Source organism: Choloepus didactylus, chromosome 4 (assembly GCF_015220235.1).
Source record: "Choloepus didactylus isolate mChoDid1 chromosome 4, mChoDid1.pri, whole genome shotgun sequence".
Taxonomy (NCBI): domain Eukaryota; kingdom Metazoa; phylum Chordata; class Mammalia; order Pilosa; family Megalonychidae; genus Choloepus; species Choloepus didactylus.
In genome coordinates, this window is record NC_051310.1 from 35,054,669 (window position 1) to 35,076,005 (window position 21,337).

At 37.2% G+C, this 21,337-nt stretch overlaps 1 protein-coding gene across 7 annotated transcripts in view; it reads left to right on the forward strand.

The window, feature by feature from the left end:
- The window catches only part of MLH3 (mutL homolog 3), a 37,687-nt gene extending 16,573 nt beyond the window's left edge, over positions 1-21,114 (forward strand). For 3 of the 7 annotated variants that reach the window (XM_037832273.1, XM_037832274.1, XM_037832275.1), the window contains 11 exons: positions 1,158-1,256; positions 1,918-2,003; positions 2,704-2,808; positions 3,946-4,018; positions 9,776-9,847; positions 11,015-11,126; positions 12,119-12,278; positions 17,770-17,793; positions 17,899-17,977; positions 19,517-19,668; positions 20,687-21,114. In XM_037832273.1, the coding sequence (XP_037688201.1) occupies positions 1,158-1,256; positions 1,918-2,003; positions 2,704-2,808; positions 3,946-4,018; positions 9,776-9,847; positions 11,015-11,126; positions 12,119-12,278; positions 17,770-17,793; positions 17,899-17,977; positions 19,517-19,668; positions 20,687-20,809 (1,085 nt within the window). In that variant the 3' untranslated portion in view covers positions 20,810-21,114. Of the gene's footprint in view, positions 1-1,157; positions 1,257-1,917; positions 2,004-2,703; positions 2,809-3,945; positions 4,019-5,656; positions 5,782-9,775; positions 9,848-11,014; positions 11,127-12,118; positions 12,279-17,769; positions 17,794-17,898; positions 17,978-19,516; positions 19,669-20,686 lie in introns of those variants that run through there. The other 4 variants (XM_037832278.1, XM_037832276.1, XM_037832279.1 and 1 more) reach the window with 4 other exon arrangements.
- Positions 21,115-21,337: the final 223 nt, after the last annotated feature.

Here is a 21,337-nt window from a genome sequence, read left to right on the forward strand (position 1 = left end):
TTCAGGAAATGTATATACATTAGGACATTGTAGAACCATACATAAAAAGTTATGTAAAATTAACTGTTAAGAGGTCAGTTTTGCTGTACAGAAGCAAGGATCTGTAAAGGTAATTTTAAGGAATAATGCCAAGCCCCCATGCCCTGGCAATTTTTCCTTCAAAATGTACTCTCCAATCCTCTCTGTTATCAGTGACACAACCTTATTTCACCTCACACCTTAATTTTTTCACTCTGATTTAATGTCCTCTCTCCAGTTTTTGTCCAACAAGTTTATCTTTTGAAGTATAGTCTCATCATGTTTTACTCCTGTTCAGATACTGTCAGATAGAGCATTGTTTCCAAAACTCAAATCCGATCATCCTTCAGAGAGAAGGGTGGATTGGGGCTAGATTTTACCAGACTTTGGAGTTTGAATTGAGAACTTTTCACTCATTCATCTATTCATTTATTCATTCGACTTCTTTTTTTAATGTTCACACCGTGCTAGGTGCTGCCACATTACAGATTAACCAACTTTGCTTTCAGGAGTTCATGAAGTTTACTAGGGAAGGCAGCTATCGAAGCATAGTTATAATATAGTGAGATAAATATTATAATAGAGACAAACATCCAGGATAGAGAGACACACATATTGGAGATTTGGAAAGGCTTCACTAAGTTGTGGAGGATGACAAGTGGGTACCACTATACATCTAACACAGGGTCTCTCATCTGCGCGCTGTTGACATTTTGGGCTGAATGATTCCTTGTTGTGGGGTCTGTTCTATGCATTATAGGATATTTAGCAGGATCCTTGGCCTCTATCTGCTAGAGGCTGGTAGCACCTGTCCCCCAAGTTGTGACAAACCAAAAATGTCTCAAGACATTGCCAAATGTTCCCCTAGTGCAAAATTGTCCCCCTTTGAGAGCCACTGTGACCAATCTATGTCCTCATTTTGTCTGGTGTGGATGGATAATAGGACTAAGCATTAATGTAGATTCCCAAATTAGCAGAATAATCTGATTAAAGAATTTATGACTCTCCATTTAGTGCTTAGTAGTCTGCCTTATGTTTTTAGTAAGTTTGTGCAGAAAGGAAATTTTGTTTGATTTGTTTTTAATAGTTTACCTGTATTTTGAGTTCAAATTTCCAGGTTTTCCTTTTTTTACATTTAGGGTCTCAGTACAGGTGTCATCCTTTTAGAAGCGAACTTGTTCTTCCTTTCCTTCCTAGAACTCGGGAAGAGAGGACTGTGATGAGACAGAATTACAGAGGTAGGGGCAATAACAGATTACGGGGACACCTTGTAAATACCGTACTGCCTAACTCAAAAAACAAAGCAAGGCTGCATTAATAAGCTTGATCAGTGTCAGCTGTGCCTTACTGGAACCAGGAATTCCCCATGGTCCTATTTAACAGCAGAACAAAGTAATTCAACACATGCATTTAGATCAGAAATTACTTTTCCAGACTTGAGGTCAATACCGGGTGATTATGCACAGTCTGCAGTGTCTCGTGTTTGGGAAAGTGTCTCTTATTTTTAAAGATTGGAGTTGCACTCCATATTGCGGTAATTTTATATAAGCAAAACTCTTGTCTTAGAAAAAAGCTGTAGACATCTATTAATTTGTATTTTCTTTATTTCAAAAAAAACAGATAAGGGATATTTTTACCTACTAATTCCAGCCTCAGTTTCTTCTGGACTTGTATTATGAAGTATCTCTTGTAAATAGTTAAGAGAAACAGCTATAATACCAGAAGATACAGTCATCAACTTGAGTTTAAATAGTAACAGATCAAGATTTAGAGATACAGCAAACACTGAACATCTGTAGAATATAGGAACAGTGAGTCTGATCTTGGCTCTTGAAGCAGCACCTCACCCTTTTCTCTGAGGCTCTAGAGGCCAACTTTACCTGTCCTCTTTTGGCCTAGATGCTGTGGATGACACTGTTGGTACTGAATCACTTCAGTCTTTGTTCTCAGAATGGGACAATCCAGTATTTGCCCGTTATCCAGAGGTGGGTGTGCAGCAGTTTTTCTCTTGTTATTTTAAAATTTGAATTGCATTTAAACTAGTAGGGGCATGAATGATGATACTAATTTGTAATTATGAGTGGAAGCCGAATATGTTTCTAAATATTTATTTGGAAATTACATATATATATGATGCAGAGAGGAGAAATCAAAATTCATAGTATTTGGGGATGTCAGGCATTTTAGACTAAACATGTATGATCAGTCATTGTGTTTACCACTCTTAGAAGCAAAGTATGCAGGTTGGTAATGATAAAAACTGTAATCATTAGGTAGAAAATCTTCTACTGGAGAAACTGTTCATTATTGGACCTGGCTGTTCATTCTTCAGTGTATGTAATCACAGAATGTACTGTGTGTTGTAATGAGGGTGGATAATAGATGAGCATTTGATTACTGATTCTTCAGTTAAAATGTCTTTCAAGACTTGAACAATATGTTCTGAATAATGTTATAAAACAATATTGGTCTTTATCAGTAATTTTGTTTATAAAGAGAAATTGTTACTTAAGATTAATAATTCATAGAGCCTTTTGAATTTCTATAAGTTCCCTGAATTCAGCCCACTTCCAGTAGGTTCTATGAAAATGAATGTTTTTAATGCACCTTAAGATCTTTGGTAAAACATTTCTGCAGATTTAAAAAAATTAAAATTTAAATGATGTTTGTGCTGGGTCTTTCTAGGTTGCTGTTGATGTAAGCAGTGGCCAGGCTGAGAGCTTAGCAGTTAAAATTCACAACATCTTGTATCCCTATCGTTTCACCAAAGAAATGATTCATTCAATGCAGGTAAAAGATTGACTTTGAAATCTCATAAAAAATACGCTTAATGAATAAGCTAAACTAACTCGTGTGAAATTAGATTTATTCAGTGATACAGACCACTCTGGTCAAGGTACATGTGTTTTTTAATCTTACTGGAATTTTTATCAAAAGAGAAAGCTAGGAACTAATAATTACAAAGAATGAAATGTTCTCAGTAGTGTGAACAGGTTTGGAGGGATGAATTATGGGCTCAGGTTCAGAATTTCAAAGATTGTTAAGGTATTTCTGCAGAGGATTTACAATGACTTTATATTTGACAATAATTTGCAAATCAATAAAGTGCTCTAGAGACATTGTCCTCAAACATGTAACAATGCCCTTTTAAAAAAGACCCTCTATTGTGAGAGGTTACTGATGACTTGTCTCAAAAGAGCCCAGATTGAGGAGTTCCCGTTAACAAAAGAAACCTGTTGTCTTATCTTTTTCTACTTTGTCTTCTATACACCACTCTGGCTATCTCGGTCTCCTTGTTTTCAGTGTTGAAACAAATTAGGAGGTTGGACAGATCTAGGTGAACTCCAAACCTGCTGATGACCTGGTAACAAGCAAGCAGTTGATTCAGAAATAAACCCTGGGACAGTCGTGTAGACTGGGGGGACCTGTGTGCCTGCGCAGAGGAGCTACCAGGATCTAAAGCCACAGGCGGCCTTTAACAGTGCTTTCATGGACTAGCCTCTCCAAAATGACTTTCCTGGCTTTTGCATAAATTTTTTAGATTTGTTTCAGCCCTATCATTAGCAGTCTCTGGTCATATGACCTATTAATAAAAGTTATTATTCTGTGGGGAAATTTTCAGATGTATTCTAAAGTTTTGTCAGCATATCCCTCTTACATGTCTTTTAATATCATTCTCTCTTAGTCTGTGTTCCTTGGCTGTCTCCTTCCTTTTATGTCTTCTATTCACTTTATTTGCCTATTCTTTTATCTTCTCTTATGACTCCCTCAGGTTCATTAGCACTTCACCTCAGTCTTAGATAGGAATATTATAAAGCGAAAGACTCTAATTGATAAATGATATTGTACAGTTTTCTCTCTTTCTATGCAGATAAGCCTCTGTTAATTTTTATTTAGTGTTGTGCCACTTATCTCAATGTATGGCAGGTTCTTCAGCAAGTGGATAACAAGTTTATTGCCTGTCTAATGAGCACTAAAACTGAAGAAAATGGCGAGGCAGGTAAGAATGGAGTTTGGGCTTGATTGATAATCAGCTGGTTTTCTGATAGCCTCCTTTTATATATAATACAGTATTATAATATATAATACAGTTTCAGTGACATGGAAAGATCAGGGAAAACCAATCTAAGTTAAGAATATTACAAAACAACCATTTTAAAGTACATTTAGTTTTATTATGCATATGTACATTAAACTCTCTGGGAATGAAAATAAGGATGGGTAAAGGAGAATTTTCACCTTTATGTTTATGTTTTATATTGTTTGACTTTTTAAATGAGTATGTTTTCATGTATTCCCTTTATAATAACAGGAAGTTTATATAATGAGCTCTGCTAGATTTATCAAAAGTTACATAGAATATCTTTGTGGGCTGGTTTAATAAAACAATAATAGGTTGTAGATAGTGACAACTCATTCAACAAATGTTGAGTGCCTACTGGATGCCAGGGACTGTGATAGGTCCTAGGGATACAGTGGTGAGCAGGAGAGACAGATAGACACACAAACATATAAAATTTTAACTTTAATTAGTGTTATGGAGGAGAGCTAAAGGATGCTATAAGAACCTGTATTGAGAGATTTGATTTAGTCAAGAAGGTCAAGGAAAGCTTTCCTGGTAAAGTGAGATCTGAAGTATGAGTAAGTTAACTAGGCAGAAAGGAGGGCGTATTCCAGGTAGAGGGATTGATATATGCAAAGTTCCTTTAGTGGGAGGGACAGGCACATATGGAGGCACAAATGGAGTAAGAGCAAGGAGTGAGATGAGGCTAGAAAAGTAGGAACCAAATCTTAAAATGCCTAAAAAGTTTTGTCTTTTTCCCAAGACCAATTGGAAACAATTGAAGCTTTTGTTTTCTTTTGTTTTTATTTATTTTTTGATGCTGTTTTTTGGGGGATAGACCATGTTACGTCACATGTCCATGTTGAAATGATTGCTCTGGTTGCAGTGTGGAGAATGGATTGTGAGTGGGACTGGAGTCCCCATCACTGCAGGAAGACTGTTAGGAGGATATTGCAATATCTAATATATTGTAGTTAGCCAAGACCAGGGTGGATTAGAGAGACATGAAAGCATTGAGAAGATATTTGGGAGGTAAGGTCAGCAGGTATTGATTTGGTACCAGGAAGGGATGTCAAAGATGACAAGTAGATTTCAGCCTCCATAGCTGGGTGGATCATACTGCATTCTCATACACAGAAGAAGACCAGGCTAGAGGAGGAACAGGCAGGGAGGATGAAAATCATCAGTTCAGTTCGGAAATCTTTTTGAAATGTTCAAGAAGAGATGACAAGAATGTAGTTGGCAATTATAGGTTTGTACTGGAGGAAGGGTCTGACATGGAGATACAAATTTGTGTTGTCAGCATGAAGTTGGTTATTGAAGTGGTGGGGGTGAACTTTATCAGCTAGGAAAACAGTGAAGTGTGAGGAGAGGAGAGATTCTGAATCAAGAATAAGCCCATCATTTAATGGCTGGGTAGAAAGGGTGAACCAGCAGAAGATTGAGAAGAAGCAGCTAGGGAAATAAGGAGAAAACAGAAGAATAATGTTTTGCGAAGCCAAGACTTAGTGACAAAGGCTGCTGAGAAGTCAAGTAAGATGAGGACTGAACATTTCTGTCTGAATTTTGTGGCAGTGGAGGCCAGGGTCTTTAGCAAATGAGCACTGGTTCAGAGAAGAGATGGGGCAGGCTGCTAACAGGCACTGCAGAGAGAGACCCAGATATCCAACCATACTGTGGAAGAGAGCATCTGGACAAAGGTGAGCAGGTGTTGAGAGGAGGGTTTGTTTGTCTGTTTGTTTGTTTTTTTAATGAGAGGATCTGGAGCACATTTACAAGAGATAATCAATAGTATAAGGTTCCTGAAAAGGCCTGAGGGACTGAGAGCACTATCGGTGGAAGTAGACCTGCAGGCTAATGCTTCTGAAGGTTGAAAGCAATTAATGTTCTTTGTTATATTAAGGTATTCCTTTTTTTTTTGTTTACAATGTGTATTTATTTAGTAAATGTCATAATAGATCAAAAGCAAATTAACTGAGGCATGCAAGTAGGTGAATGAGCCTTGAGGACATTATGTTGAGTGAAATAAGCCAGAAACAAAAGGACAAATATTGTAAGTCCTCACTAATATAAAATTACTATAATGAGCAAATGCTGAGAATTGACCTCGAAAGCAAAGGTACCAGGGAATAGAATGTGGACAAAGATTGGGCAATCAATGATGCAGGAGTGCAGAATATTCAATGAGGCTTGTTGTAAAGGTTTGTAGATTGTAAGCTATTATGACAGTCACATCTGTTCCTGAGGTTTGACTGTTATTTAAGAGATGTTTATTTGATGGCAGAATTTATATTCTCTGGAGCATGCTTTCTCATATAACCTGTATGGTCATTCTATTTAGACATCATGGTTGCACGGAACCTAGAATGGGGGATGAGATCTTGTTGTTCTGTACAGGTTAATAGGACACCCCGATGCACCCCAGAGTACTTTGGGAAGAAAGTAATCAAGTATTTGCAAAGTCCCTTTGAGAGCCAATGCTTCTAAAGTTTGAAAGCAATTAATGTTCTTTGTTACATTAAAATATTCCGTTTTTTTATTGTTTACAATATATATTTATATACTGGGGTAAAATGTGGAAATATAAAACTTCCTCACCTGGGGAATTCCTGATATTCCCACAAACATTAGGAAATCCAAATTAGTAAGTCAAATCCTTGATCTTAGGGCTTGCCCTTAGGAAACTTATTCCTGCAAACGAGAAGCTAAGCCTACTAATAATTATGCCTAAGACTCACTCCCAAAGAACCTCTTTTGTTGCTCAGATGTGGCCTCTTTCTCTCATCCAACTCTGCAAATAAACTCACTACATTACCCACTACATGAGACGGGACTCCCAGGGATGAGCCTAGCCCTGGCATCATGGGATTGAGAATGCCCTCTTGACTAAAATGGGAAGAGATGAAACAAAAATGAAGCTTCAGTGGCTGAGAGATCTCAAATAGAGCTGAGAGGTCAATCTATAGGTTATTCTTATGCATTATGTAGATATTCCTTTTTAGTTCCTGGTGTATTAAAATAGCTAGAAGGAAATACCTGAATCTGTTGACTGGTAATCCAGAAGATTTTATTCTTAATGATAATTGTATAACTGTATAGCTTTTATCTTGTCACCATGTGATAGTAAAAACCTGGTGACTGATATTCCCTTTAACCAGTGTCTGGGCTGATGAGTAATAAAATAATGACAAAAATATATAAATAATCAGGGGGATAAAGCTTATGGGATGGTTTGGGTGTTCTTTTTTATTTTTTTACATATTTTTTTCTTTTTTTGGTGTAATGAAAATGTTTGAAAATTGATTGTGGTGATGAATGCACAACTATACGATAATACTGTGAGCCATTGATTGTATACTTTGGATGGATTGCATAGTGTATGAGTATATCTCAATAAAATTGCATTTAAAAAAAGCAAATTAACTTAAGTTCTGTCAGAATTATCATAAATATGGAAATAGAAATTAGTGAAGGTCAAATTCTTTTAAGTTTTACTGTCTAGAAAATGCATAGATATTTCTGAAGTTTTAATTACCTGTAATTCTTTTGTTGTTAAATACCAAAATCTCTACTATTGGGTGTAGCCACAAAATATGTAGATGTTCAAAGAAGAAAAAGTTACCTGTTTAAATTTATCTTGAGATTTTATATTCTCATTGGGTTAATTAGATGCCATCAAAGGGTATTGTTAGATAAATACATTTTTCTAAAATCTAAATCCAAGTGTTTTTATTGTAGCTCATGAATACCAAGTGCAACCTTTTCCTATAATTGACTTGCTTTTTTTTTTAGATATTTGCATATAAATTTTTTTAATGGACAAATGTGTTTTTTTAATTATATTGAAATTAATGCCATAGATTGGAATTTATGTTGCCTGTTTCTGCCTATGATAAAATACAGTTGTTATCTTATAACATCCTAAAGAATAAAAATTCTGTCATTTATCTATCCATTCATTCATTCTGTAAATATTTGTTGAGTACTTATGTGCCAGGTGCTATTAACAATGCTGAGGATATAACAGGCAAAAACCTTCCTCTTATGAAGCATCCATTCTGTATGTTGGAATATCAGAAATTCAGCTTCTGTCACAATATTATCCTCAGATATTCTGCGGTATTAGAGGAATGGAAAATGTCATGAATATTTTGTAGACAAAAAAAAAAGGTAAACCATTCCTCCAGAATCAGGCACAGGCTTGATTTCATAGGGTCCCTGATTCTTGGTGATTCACATTGGCTCTAGTTTCAAAGTCTGGGGTTACTCCCTCACAGTTTTTTATTTATTCCATTATTTTACCTGATACAGGATGTTCAGTATTCATCACAATCAGCAGCAAATACCCTGTCCTCAAATGAGTTTAAAATTCAGCGTTTTGGGGGCTATCCCTGTGTTTGACCATCCTATCACAAAAAAGTATTTCCTTTTTTTTTTTTTTAAAGTCTTAGGCTCCTGCCTTGAATATGATAGCATCATAGAAACAATTTTTAATATTTTAATAGAAATAGAAAAAGCAGGCATTATCTATTTTGATTACATTCAAGAGAATTTTTATTTCAACATAATCAATAATAGTAAACCTTAACCCTTTGGCCAAAAGTAATAAAGTTATGAGCTAAAAAAAAGATCTCTGGAAATAGTTCCATATTTCAAGATGTTCCTGAGAAAGGCAACACAGTTGGAAAAAAAAAAAAATTGCAGATGTGCTAATGCAGATCAGTCTCAGGTCTTTCATGAGAGAGGGACTTCCTGGAGTTTTGGCTTTTGTGGTCAGGACATTCTGTCCCCCTCTTGCACTTGAGAATCTGAAGCCTTTGTACTCAAAAATGTGGTCTATAGACGTTCAGCATCAGCATCTCCTGGAAGTGTGTTAGAATTGCAGTGTCTTATATCTCCAATTGAATCAGAATCTATCTGCATTTTAATAAGATCCCCAGGTGATTTGTATGCCATCAAAGTTTGAGAAGAGGAATCTGAAGGAGGGCAAACTACAGCCTCTGGGCCAAACCCAGCCACTGCCTGTTTTTGTACGGCCAGGGAGCTAAGATTGGTTTTCATATTTTTAAATAGCTGGGGGAAAAAAAAAGGTAAACATTTCTTGACACATTAAAATTACATAAATCATATTTTAGTGTCCATAAAGTTGTACTGGAACACAGCTACATTCATTCATTCACATGCTATCTGTAGCTGCTTTGGCACAAAATGGGTGGTTGACTAGTTGTGACAGAAAGTGTCATATTTACTGTCTAGCCCTTCCTTCACATAGAAAGTTTGCTGACCTGTGTTCTAAAATATAATAGAATTACATTCTTCATGGGTCTCAGAGTAGCCTGTAAATCAAGTTCAGCTGATTATAATAATGTGTTGTTTACTCATCCTCCAATATATCAAATTTGGATTAGCAAAATAAGTATTTAAACTTTTGGAATGTAGGGCTTTAATCTTGTTTTATAAATGAAATAGCGATTAACTAAAGAGTCTTTGTTTCGTCAAGGATAATTCATTAAAATTTTCCCCATTTCAACTTTTTAGGAAATGAAAGGTACAATTGTCACTACTCAATATAATTTCTCTTATGTTCATGTTGTTAAATAGCTTAAATTAACCTTTTTTCTCCTTTAGTACAACATGATTATTTTAGTCTTGATCTGAGAATTTGAAGGCCAGTAATCCTTAGTAATCTTCTAGGTGGAAACCTGCTAGTATTGGTAGATCAGCATGCTGCCCATGAGCGTGTCCGTTTGGAACAGCTTATTATTGGTAAGAAAAAATTTGAGACCCCTCCTCCCCATACCTGAAACTTTTTCTCACTGTGACTTTTATGAGGAAAGGTACATTGTATGTTGAAAAAACTAAATGGAAGTTCTCTGGATTAGCCTCTGTTATAACTGAAAGAATGTAGTAGTTCACTTTACTAGTTCAAACATTTGGGTCTTATTTACATGGTCAAAGGCATATTTGCCGTATGTCATCAACTGAGAGATGTCTAATGATTGGGCTACTTTTTTATGATTTTCAGTACAAGGATATGCTCATCCTAGAGTGATTGATCATACAGAGACCACCAGCAGCTTGGAAGGTCCCAATATGTTATTTTTATTTTAAATTTAATTTGTGTTTGAATTGGTAGTATTATCAAACAAGTTAAAGTGTGAAAGGTATAAAAGAGACTATAATGAAGTCTCTCTTCCAGAGGCAACCAATTTCACTAATTTTTATGTATCCTTCAGAAGTCAATATGTGCATTTTACCTTTGCTACCCATTTTTCTCTTCATGAGGCAGGGTGTTCTCCAAGTGGTAAAATACCAGGAAAATTTTTACCCCTATGGTCAAGTAATGAAAAACTCCCTTGTCAGAGAGTTAGGTGAGGACCTAGGGAGATAGTTCATGGACTAGAATGGCAATGATATTACTGCTCTCTTCACTTTTCTTTATAAAATGGAGGCCTAAGAGTTAGGGAAGTTATGGTAAAACCAGTAAGCTTATTTGCGAAAGGTCCTAGCCCATTTGAGAATAGTATTGACTAATTCTCATCAGAGCCTGAGAAACCCTTCTGAAAAAAGGGTTTTCTTCTTGAGCCATAGGATTGTCTAGTAAACCCATTACATTTCCCAGTAATGCACATTATTCACTTGTTATTAAAACCATGTTTAGGAAGTATCTGCAGGAATATTGCATTATTCATTTAATGTAAGATTTTAGTTTTATTGTTCTTATTTTGCGGAGTACTGCTAAAAAGAGTAAACAGGCTGAATAGATACTAGTCTTACATTAAACATGGAAATTCAAAGTCTAAAACTGAACATCAAACACACTGCTAAGCCCTAGAATAATTACCATGGCTGTGCCATATAATTTTTCATGTTCCCTCTGAATCTAGAAGGTGTCATTTCTTACTCTTACCCCATTAATCTTTCTTCCAATAGATTCCTATGAGAAACAACAGCCACAAGGCTCTGGCCGGAAAAAATTACTGTCTTCCACTATAAGCCCTCCCCTAGAGGTGACAGTGACAGAAGAACAGAGGAGACTCTTATGGTTAGTACCACCATGAGGTTGTGATGTTAACAGGGTCACTTCTCACAGTAATTCTGGGACGTATGAACGTAACTGTTGTTCTGTTTTTTTAGACCAGGAAACTGAGACCAAGAGAGGTCACGTGACTTGTCCAAGGTCACAGCAACTATTAAGAGGTGGAGCAGGCATTCAAACTGCGAGTCTTCTGACTCCAAATGCTCTTCTTCCTACTGTATCACAGCTGTTGAGTACAGGATAGAGTTTCCCTGATAATTTTTTCCAGCAGTTGGCTTAGAACACATTTCTTGGAAAAGTCAGTGTTTATGCTGTACTGTTTCTGAAAGCAAAGTTACTGCAGTAATTGCTTCCATTCTGCTTCGTCTTGGTGCCTTCCAGATTCTTAGTTTTCATTACCATAATCATAACGGGAAGAAAGTAAAACACTTGGAAGCAAGGAAGGGGCAAATCACATATGAGTCACAAGATAAGATGTTTTCCCACTTTTGGCTCAGCACAAATTATTGGAAATGTTAAAGACAGAGCCTTCTTTCATTTTATTTCAGGTTTGGAAATATGCTATTGCCATAAATCTTTTTTCCTGGGACATAATTTATATTAGAGGCAGATCCATTTATTTACATCCCGTTGATCAGGACTTCTCAGTTCCTAGGGCTGTTAATTACCTCCCTGCTTTAATGCTGATTCAAAACAGTCTCAGCCGTTTTCTTGGTGCCAGACTCCTTTAGGTGCCAACAGCAAGAAGTGAGCAGTTCCTCAGCGAAGAACAAAACTTAGAAACAAATTGATTCTATAAATGGGAGAGAAAATAAGTGAAGATCACTATAATTCAAAAAGGGAAATTTGGTAATAAAATCCTAAACAAAAACCCATAAGTGTGAGAAAAACAGTACGACTCTTAAGCCTGTGGCAGCTTTTGAAAACTGTCAAGTATTTCGAGTCGGTACTGAAATATGAATGAAGTAATCCTATTACATTTGAGGTTATCTTTTTAGGTGTTACCACAAAAATCTGGAAGATCTGGGCCTTGAATTTATATTTCCAGATACTAGTGATTCTCTGGTCCTTGTGGGAAAAGTACCACTCTGTTTTGTAGAAAGAGAAGCCAATGAACTTCGAAGAGGAAGATCTACTGTGACAAAGAATATTGTGGAGGTAAAATATAGCTACAGACTTTGAGGAAATTGTTCAGTGATAGTAACCTCAAACTTTGTCTAGAGATGCTCCATTTTCATCTTTCATTCAAAAAGCATTTATGAAGTATCTGCTGTGTGTCAGGTGCTAGAGATTCAAAGATGAATTATCTCAAGGTGAGGAAAAGGGGTATTTAAATTATCGTAGTTCATTGAAATTTGGCTAGTAGAGGTACGTTCAGAAGTGCTATGGGTATATAGAATGATTTCTGCCCAGGGTGGGTGAAAGTCAAGGAAACTGTCACAAATAAGCTGGGGTTTTTGTTGTTTTTGTTGTTGTTGTTGTTGTTGTTAAGAAAAGTCTTGAAGAACTGTACGAGCTTGCCAGGTACAGAAGATCGGAGATGGGCATTCTAGACAGAGGAATAGCATATCAGAGACGTGAAACAGATCCTCTTTAGAGAACTACCAATAGAGAGGACTTGAATTGAGATACATGGGATTGTGGTGGGACGTGGGTCTGTAAAGGTTGTCAAGGCCAAATCATAAAGGGAGTTTGCATTTCATCATATAGGCAGCCAGTGAAGAATTTTAAGCAGGGGAGTAATACACACTTTAGCATTGCATTTCAAATCTGATTACTATATGTATATAATTTAGTAAAAGTCTAGCAAGCTACAGCTGGAATGTGGCATTGGAGGTACTGGAGAGGACTATTACTTTTTATTTCATGTATTTCTTTTTTGTACAACAAGCATAATTTATTTTGTCTTGGCTGCCTTTCTTTAATATTTTCTATTAGAGTTGTCTTTATTTTTCCTTTTTTCCTCTAGTGGTTTAGAAATTATATATTTCATTTATATTCTTTTAGAGATTTAGCTTTGAATTTTAGCATGCATACTTAGCATGATAGAAGTTGTTCCTCTATCCTCTTCCTAAACTGTTCAAAAACTTTAGAACCCTTTATTTCCCATCTTCTATCTCCCATTAGTATTTTAACTCTACCTTGTTTTTAATCTTCTGTTAGTCAATAATTTTATAGCCAATGCTTATTTAGATTAATCAAAATGTATACTGGAGTCTGTTTACTATTGCGTCTTGCGTCCTGCTTATTCCTTCTGTGTTCAGTTTTATTTTTATTGAATTAAATCTTCTTAAAGTTCATTCACTGAGTCCATGAATGATAAATTGTCTTTGAAAATGTCTTTCTTTTGCCTTCACACTTGCATGATTGTCTAGTTAAAAATAGAATTCCACATTGCCAATTAGCTCCCAGCATTCCAAAAACATTCCATTACCTTTGACTGTCTATTTTTGTCATTGATGTCCATTGTCAGCCTAATTATCATTCCTTCGCAGGTAATCTGATTTTCTTTCTGGTTGCTTTTAAGATTTTTCTCTTTGTCTTTGTTCTTCTAAAATTTCACTATGATATGTGTAGATTTTTTTTTTTTTCCATTTCCTTCTTGGGATTCATCATGCCTCTTCAATTTGAAAAATGTAGTCATTATCACTTCAAACATTGCTTCTCTCCCATTCTCTTCTCCCCCCAAAATCCTGTCAGATGTCTGTTGGACTTTGCCTTTCTTTTCTCCATGTCTGTTAACCTCTGTTTCATATTTCCCATTTCTTTCTCTCTGTGATGTATTCCTGGAAATGTCTTCATTTATCTTCTAGTAAATTAAATTCTCTTTTTACTTTCTGTCTAATCCGATGTTTAATTTATCCACTAAGTTTTTTTGTTTCAATGACTATATTTTTATTTACAATAATTTTTATATGTTTCTTTTTCATGTCTCTCTCTGTTCTTTTTCTCATGGTGTCCTGCCTTTTCATGATGGTTCCTACTCCTTTATCTGTAGTTTCCTCTGTTTGGAGTAGAGGCAGATATACATCAGCTCAGTCTACCATTTTTCCAGAAATCTGAATTACTTTAGTATTTTTTAAAAATAAAAATTAGAAGATATTTTTAGTGGCTAAATTGTAGGATAGATTGATACGAGGAAGATTTGAGGCAGGGAGAGCTATTAAGGGCTATTGAATTCTTTCAAATGAGAGATGAAACTTGCCTAAATCACTAGCAGTGGAAATGGAAAAGAAGGACATATTTGGGATATAATTTGGGAGAGACAATCTAGAGGACTTGGTGAGTGATAGAATGTAAGGAATAAAGGAGAAAAGAGAAGTAGCGATTCTGAGGGTTCTGGCTTAGATGACTAGAAGTTTGATGAAAAAGGAAATAGAAGAGGATGGGTATACTTGGCTGGGGAGTTAGATTATTATGTCCAGGTGTGCACACATTAAACCTGCCATCAAGAGGGGAAGTCAGTGGATAGGCAAACTAGCACATTGGAAAGAAGTCTGGGTTGTACTTATCTATTTGAGAGTAAATGTGATAGATAGATAAATAGATAGATAGATAGATAGATAGATAGATAGATAGATAGATAGATAGACAGACTCAGATACTGGAGAAGGGTCTAGGAGGAGTGAGGTTGTCCAGGAAGAATAAGAAAAGTGAAAAAGGAAGAGAGAAAAGGGTGGAGGCTGTGGAACCACCAGTAGAAAAGAGGAAACTGTAAGGCTAATTGAAAATATTTGGTCAAAGAGAGAGGAGGAATTTCAAGGAGGAACAGAATGGTCAAAAGTGGCTGTACCTCCCTCTCCCCGCCCCAAGGAGCTGGAGGAAGGTGCGGATGTGTTGGACATCCTCACCTGGACTGGTGTTGATGTTGTCACAAACATTGGGACTGGCGGTTTGATGTGCTGAGCCCTCGATCATAGGACTTGCCCTTATGAAGCTCGTTACTGAAAAGGAGAGGCTAAACCTGCATATAATTGTGCGTAAGAGTCTCCCCCTGAGTACCTCTTTGTTTCTCAGATGTGGCCTTCTCTCTCTCTAACTGAGCCACCTTGGCAGGTGAACTCACTGCCCTCCCCACTACGTGGGACCCAACTCCCAGGGGTGTAAATCTCCCTGGCAACGCAGGAGATGACTGTCGGGGATGAATGTGGACCCGGCATCATGGGATTGAGAATATCTTCGTGACCAAAAGAGGGATGCAAAATGAGACGAAATAGTTTCAGTGGCTGAGAGATTTCAAGTGGAGTCGAGAGGTCACTCTGGTGGGCATTCTTACGCACTATATAGATATCCCTTTTGAGGTTTTAATGTATTGGAATAGCTAGAAGTAAATACCTGAAACTACCAAACTCCAACCCTTTAGTCTGGACTCCTGAAGACAATTATATGACAGTGTAGATTACAAGGGGTGACAATGTGATTGTGAAAACCTTGTGGATCACACTCCCTTTATCTAGTGTATGGATGGATGAGTAGAAAAATGGGGATAAAAACTAAATGACAAATAGGGTGGGATGGGGGGAGGTTTGGGTGTTCTTTTTTTTACTTTTATTTTTTATTCTTATTCTGATTCTGATGTAAGGAAAATGTTCAGAAATAGATTGTGGTGATGAATGCATAACTATATGATCATACTGTGAACAGTTGATTGTATACCATGGATGATTGTATGGTATGTGAACATATTTCAATAAAACTGAATTAAAAAAAAAAGTCGCTGTAAAGTCAAGTCTGAAAAATGTCTGTCAGATTTGACAATCATGAGGACATTAGTTATCTTGTGGAATCATTTCCTGGGGATGAGGGTTTGGGACAGAAGACAGATGGCAGTGGGTCAGGGATTGAGTGAAAGGAGAGGAAGTGGAGCTAACTAGACTACTCTTTGCAGAACTCTGCCGTGTACAGAAGAAGAGAGATGGGATGATAGCTAAAGGTTAGGAGTGGTCAGGCAGTGTGGGGCAGGACACAAGGTTGAGGGAGGACTTTTGTTTGTTTTAAGATGGAAGAGACCTAAGCATGTTTGTAGGTTAAATTGAGAGGAAGAGGTCATTAAAAGAGCCAGCTTTTGGATTACTTTGATTTTACCCTTTGATCACACAGCCTTTGCTTTGCTTTGCTTTAAGTGGATCTTTTTTCTCCCAACAAGAGCTTATTTTCTCCAAGGCTCCTCCTCCAAATTGTTTTAAATCCAAAAGATAGGATCTGTTAAAATCTTTTATTGTAAGTCAATCCTTAAATATTTAACCAGAAAATTATAATAAAAATTTTGTCTGAAGTAACTTCAAAGACTACTATAAGGAGTTTACTTCAAATTGAAGCTTATGGTTTCAGAAAAGCTTGATTATTTTCAGTCAGGCTGATCAGGAGAGATTTTGTTGATTCTGGAAGAAGCTGGAAGTTTTGGTGTCTTGAGGAGGAGGTAGCCACTTGAATTCTAGCAGATGAAATATCATTAATAGATCCTTCTAGCCTCTAGCCAGGTGAATGAAACTTTTTGACGTTATTTAAATTATTCAGCATTAGTGGAACCATTGAAATGCGAGATGAGAACAGAGAATGAGACCCTTCTCCCCCTCACCAGGTTTACAAACTGAAGTTTTAAAGTCCCAGATACACAAACACAAGAGAGAATAGCAAAGGAATTAGGTTTGAACTCCATCCATGCTAAGCTTTGTTGATGGGTTGGGTATTATGAGACACCTTTCTGTTTAGGTTGTTTGGGAGAATCTGCAGTTTTTTAAAAAATAAGTTCTATAGTATCTACTACCTGCTCTTGGGAGCTGTGTTCATTTTAAGCCTGGCAGCCTAAGTGTATATGATGGAGGCGAGAGAATTTCTTGAGTCTGGCTTAAAAAGAGAATCTACCATGTTGTAATCTTGGGAAACTGATTTGTACATAGCCATTTTATGAGTAAAGAAATTCTGTGTTTTCTTATAAAGAAATCATTAACTGTGCCATATCTTGAAAGTTTTTTTTTTTTAACCTCCAAATGTTGAAACAAATTGGTAGCATGAAATAGTATCTGCTTTACATTTCTTTAAAGTTGTTTGTAAATATTAAAATGTACAGGGATAGAACTATTGAAAAGGATACCCAGGGACAGAGATATGCAAAGCAGGAGAAAGTTCTCAACAAAATGCCATGGAAAAGAAGTTTTTTGACCTGAAAGGAATTGTCAAAAAAAAAAGCAGAAAAGAAAAGGAAAAGAAAAGGCATGTGGGAACTAAAGTGACTGTTTACTTGTATCTGTGATATTGAAGCAAGTGTTACACTGAGTGTAGAGTTGTGTTGATGGTTTTTGTGTATTTGTTCTCAGTTTGTATCTAATATTACACTTGTTCTGGCTAATGTTATAAATATAAACACAGATGGCCTCTTAAATACCTCCCTGGTATTAAGAATCAGTTGAATTCTCAAGGCTCCTCTCGCTAGTTACCGGTCCAAAATAGTTGCTGGTGTTGTGTTGGTATTTTATATTCAAGGTGCCTTACAACAAATAGATTATTTGTGCCTAAATGCTGTATTGCTCGATCTCTTCCCCCTTAGGTGGCATATTTTAAAGGAAAAAAATCGGATATTTTGTAAATTATCAAAGGATAAGTACAAGATAATTGTAGATTAATGCCCCTTTTCCATTTTGCTTTGTAGGAATTTATTCGAGAACAAGTAGAGGTAAGACTTTCTCTTATTTTAGGGGTGCAATAGAGGCACCACACACAAAAGACTCCATTGTCGCATTTCCTTGTTCTATGAATAAATATTATGTTTATGTATTAGCTACTCCAGACCATAGGAGGCATCCAAGGGACTTTGCCACTGACTGTCCAGAAGGTGCTGGCATCCCAAGCCTGCCACGGTAAGACCCTCAGCATGCTAGCTGTCGAATGCCTCGGTGTGTGTGCCAAGCAGTGGTGGGGGTACAGAGATTATGAAAGAAGTACGAGGCACATTTTACTACTCACCTCTTGGAGGGGACAGTTTAGATCAAGAAACACGTAAAAAATGGCACTAAAAAAATTACTTTTACAAAGCAAAGTACCAACACAGGTATTTGACTATCATACAGACAAGAGATGTGTTTTGAGTCAAATTTTCAATAAGCCAGGGGACATGGATTCGTAGGATGGAGGGGGAAAGTTCACTACGGGAAGAGGAAACAGCATGTGCAGTGACCCAAAGGCAGGAACAAACTAGTTATGTAAAAAGCAGTGAAGAGTATCAAGAAGTTACATTGGGAAGAAAGAAAAGATATGATCGTAGGCATATTTTCAAAAAGATCCCTCTGGGTGCTGAGAGAAGGGGAACAAGAATAGATCTGGAAAGACTAAGGATTCAACAGCAGCAAGAGCTAGAGAGGTGGCTGTGGAGACCGATCGAATTGGACAGATAAAAGATGCATTTTGAAGGCAGGGATGTTAAAATTTGGAATAGATACGAGAAGCAAAGATAGAATAAGGGGCAAAGGAGTTTAGGATATTTGCAGGGGACAGACTAATGATGGACCCTGGTTCCTAAGCCACAAAAGAAGAGAGGAGAAGGCTGATGGAGAGGGAGAAAGTGGAGGGTGTGTATGTCTGTGTTAATGGACTGGAGACCCCCTTGTGTCAAATGATAGTTGCCAGGGAATGTGTAACTGTTGTGATCCCTACAGTAGTCCTCCCATGCCATTTTCCATATTTTACCATATTACCCTACTTAAGAACCTACCACAGTTTACTAATACCTTCTGTATCAAATCTAAACGTTTTGATGTGACCTTCTAACAATACTGTATTTATAATTTAAATTATTGTGTAGTTCTTTGTCTAGTTTGTCTCACCAAATGAGGACAGAGAGCATCTGTCTTATTCATTGCTGGTACAACAGGTCCTAGTATAAAGTATACACATAATAAATGTTTGTTGACTGAGTGAATTACTGTGTGCACATAGTGAGGCCGGTTCTGACAGTATGAGAATTTAGATTAGGAAGGTCGCTATGGAAATTGAAAAAAGAAGCAAAGCAAATGGACATTGTAGGTAATAACCAGAGATCTTGGTGATGGATTGGCTGTGGACAAAAGATGACTTCATTTTCACAAACCCTTAAGGAGGAGGCAAGAATATTGCTCTTGCCTCTTTGAGAAACATCCTCAAAACAAGATCCTAACAAATTAAGGAATGCCTCCTATAGGGATAAGAAAGACAAACGCTCCATAAGGAAAAGCTGAGAGACAGGTCAGTCAGGAAGCCTTGGTTTCACCCATAGCCGTAAGTGCCAATTTCAAGCAATGCTAAAGGCACATTAAGGAACCCAAGAAACATGTTACTGTTTCCAGATATTTGGGTCTGACCCAGAGTCAGCATTGGCTTCCCACTGTACATACCATATGGCTTGTGTTTCTCCTTTCGTTTAGGGGCCGTTAAGTTTAATGATGGTCTGAGCCTAAAGGAGTGTTACCGCCTTATTGAAGCTTTGTCCTGGTGCCAGCTGCCATTCCAGTGCGCTCATGGGAGACCTTCTATGCTGCCATTAGCTGACATAGACCACTTGGAACAGGAAAAACAGGTACATTAGTGACTAACAGGAGCAGGAGGGAACAAAGTTTATCTTCTCTTTCCTTTCCAGCTCCCGTCATCCAAATGAAATCTCTCTTAATACTTTCCAAAATATGAGAGTTTTGCAAAATGTGCATTGGAAGTTTCATATAAAGCCTTACCCATTTTTTCTTCTTCCAGCTCACGTTCAAAATGGAGCTTAGGCTGAACTGTTGAGTTATATACATGATGCCTTTGTATTTTTTAAGCTTAACACATATACAAACTTAGGTATGCTGAACATCTGTCGCCTACTGGCTCTAGGTTTGGTAAGATGCAGTTCTTCTTAGAGCTACAGAAAGTTGGTGGAAACACTGCAAACCCACTGTTGGTAAAATGTAGCCTAAATCTCCAGTTGCTTAATGGTACTTGGCCAGAATGTGTCCTATCACCATAGCTAGCCATCTCCAAGGATCTCTAGAGTTATGGTTTGGGGATCATCAGGCAGGGAATCAGGCTTAGGAGATCTCCACATTATGCTTTGGCCCTGGTTACTCAGCAGCCCAGGAACAATGATGCGGTTAATGTGATAAAGGTACAGTATGGTTCAAATTAAAAACATTTTCTGTTCTTGTAATAGTCTTAAATGAAACAGAACAGGAGAGCATAGTAGGAATGTCCACATTGCTGCTTTCTAGAATCATTTCTTTTGCTCACCTTTCATGTTCAGGTTAGCTATAAAGTCTATTCTGGCATTGAGTTTTCAGGAATTAATGTTTTCTAACTCATCCAATTGATTATTTACTCTGCTAAAACCTCATTGTTTCCACGTGACAAAGGAAAAATGAAAAAAAGTTTTGCCTCCATTGCCAAAGAGATGGGAATCTAAACTTAAAATTTTCAACCCCAGTTATCCTGAGGAAATCTGTAGTCCTTTTGAAACCAGAAATTAGAAATTTAAACAGATTGAATAGCCATACTTAAGAAATACCTATATTCCATTTGGCTTTTTATGTTGCTAATTGCAACTATTCCCTTTCTTCCTATAGATGAAACCCAATCTTGCTAAACTTCACAAAATGGCCCAGGCCTGGCATCTCTTTGGAAAAGCAGAAGGACGTGATACAAGGCAGAGCCTGCAGGTATCCATGCCTCCTTGTGAGCCACAATGAGGACAAAATTTGTGATTGGTAAGGAACCAAAGGGATGACAACTGCTTGCCTCTAAGCAGGCAGCATGAGCAGCAGGTACCAGAGGTCTTGACTGAATCAGCCTGGTGCACCCAGCAACTTCAAGAGGACAGGGCCCTTCTTATTGGTCTTTCTCAAACAGATGACCCCTCTAGGAGTAGCCAGAGGGAGTTCAGGCCTGAAGACAATGCATTCATTCATTTGCATCCATGGACACAGGAGGGTGCCATATAATATCTAATTTTTGTAACTTATTTGGAGATAAAATTCTATGATTAATTGTCTGATTTGTGTGTGTGTTTTGTTTGTTTGTTTGTTTGTTGGGGAGGGTGGCAATTATTTCCAACTTCAAAATTTGCTTTTACATAATTGACCTGTTGCTGAACTCCCAGGGAGCAAGTCTGCATCCCTAGGCTGTGCAGTGTTGCTCCATTAGCCGACTCCTTTCCCTTCAGGTGTCTCCACTGCTGCTGCTGCTGCCTTACATTCTAAATCTCACACTTAAAGATT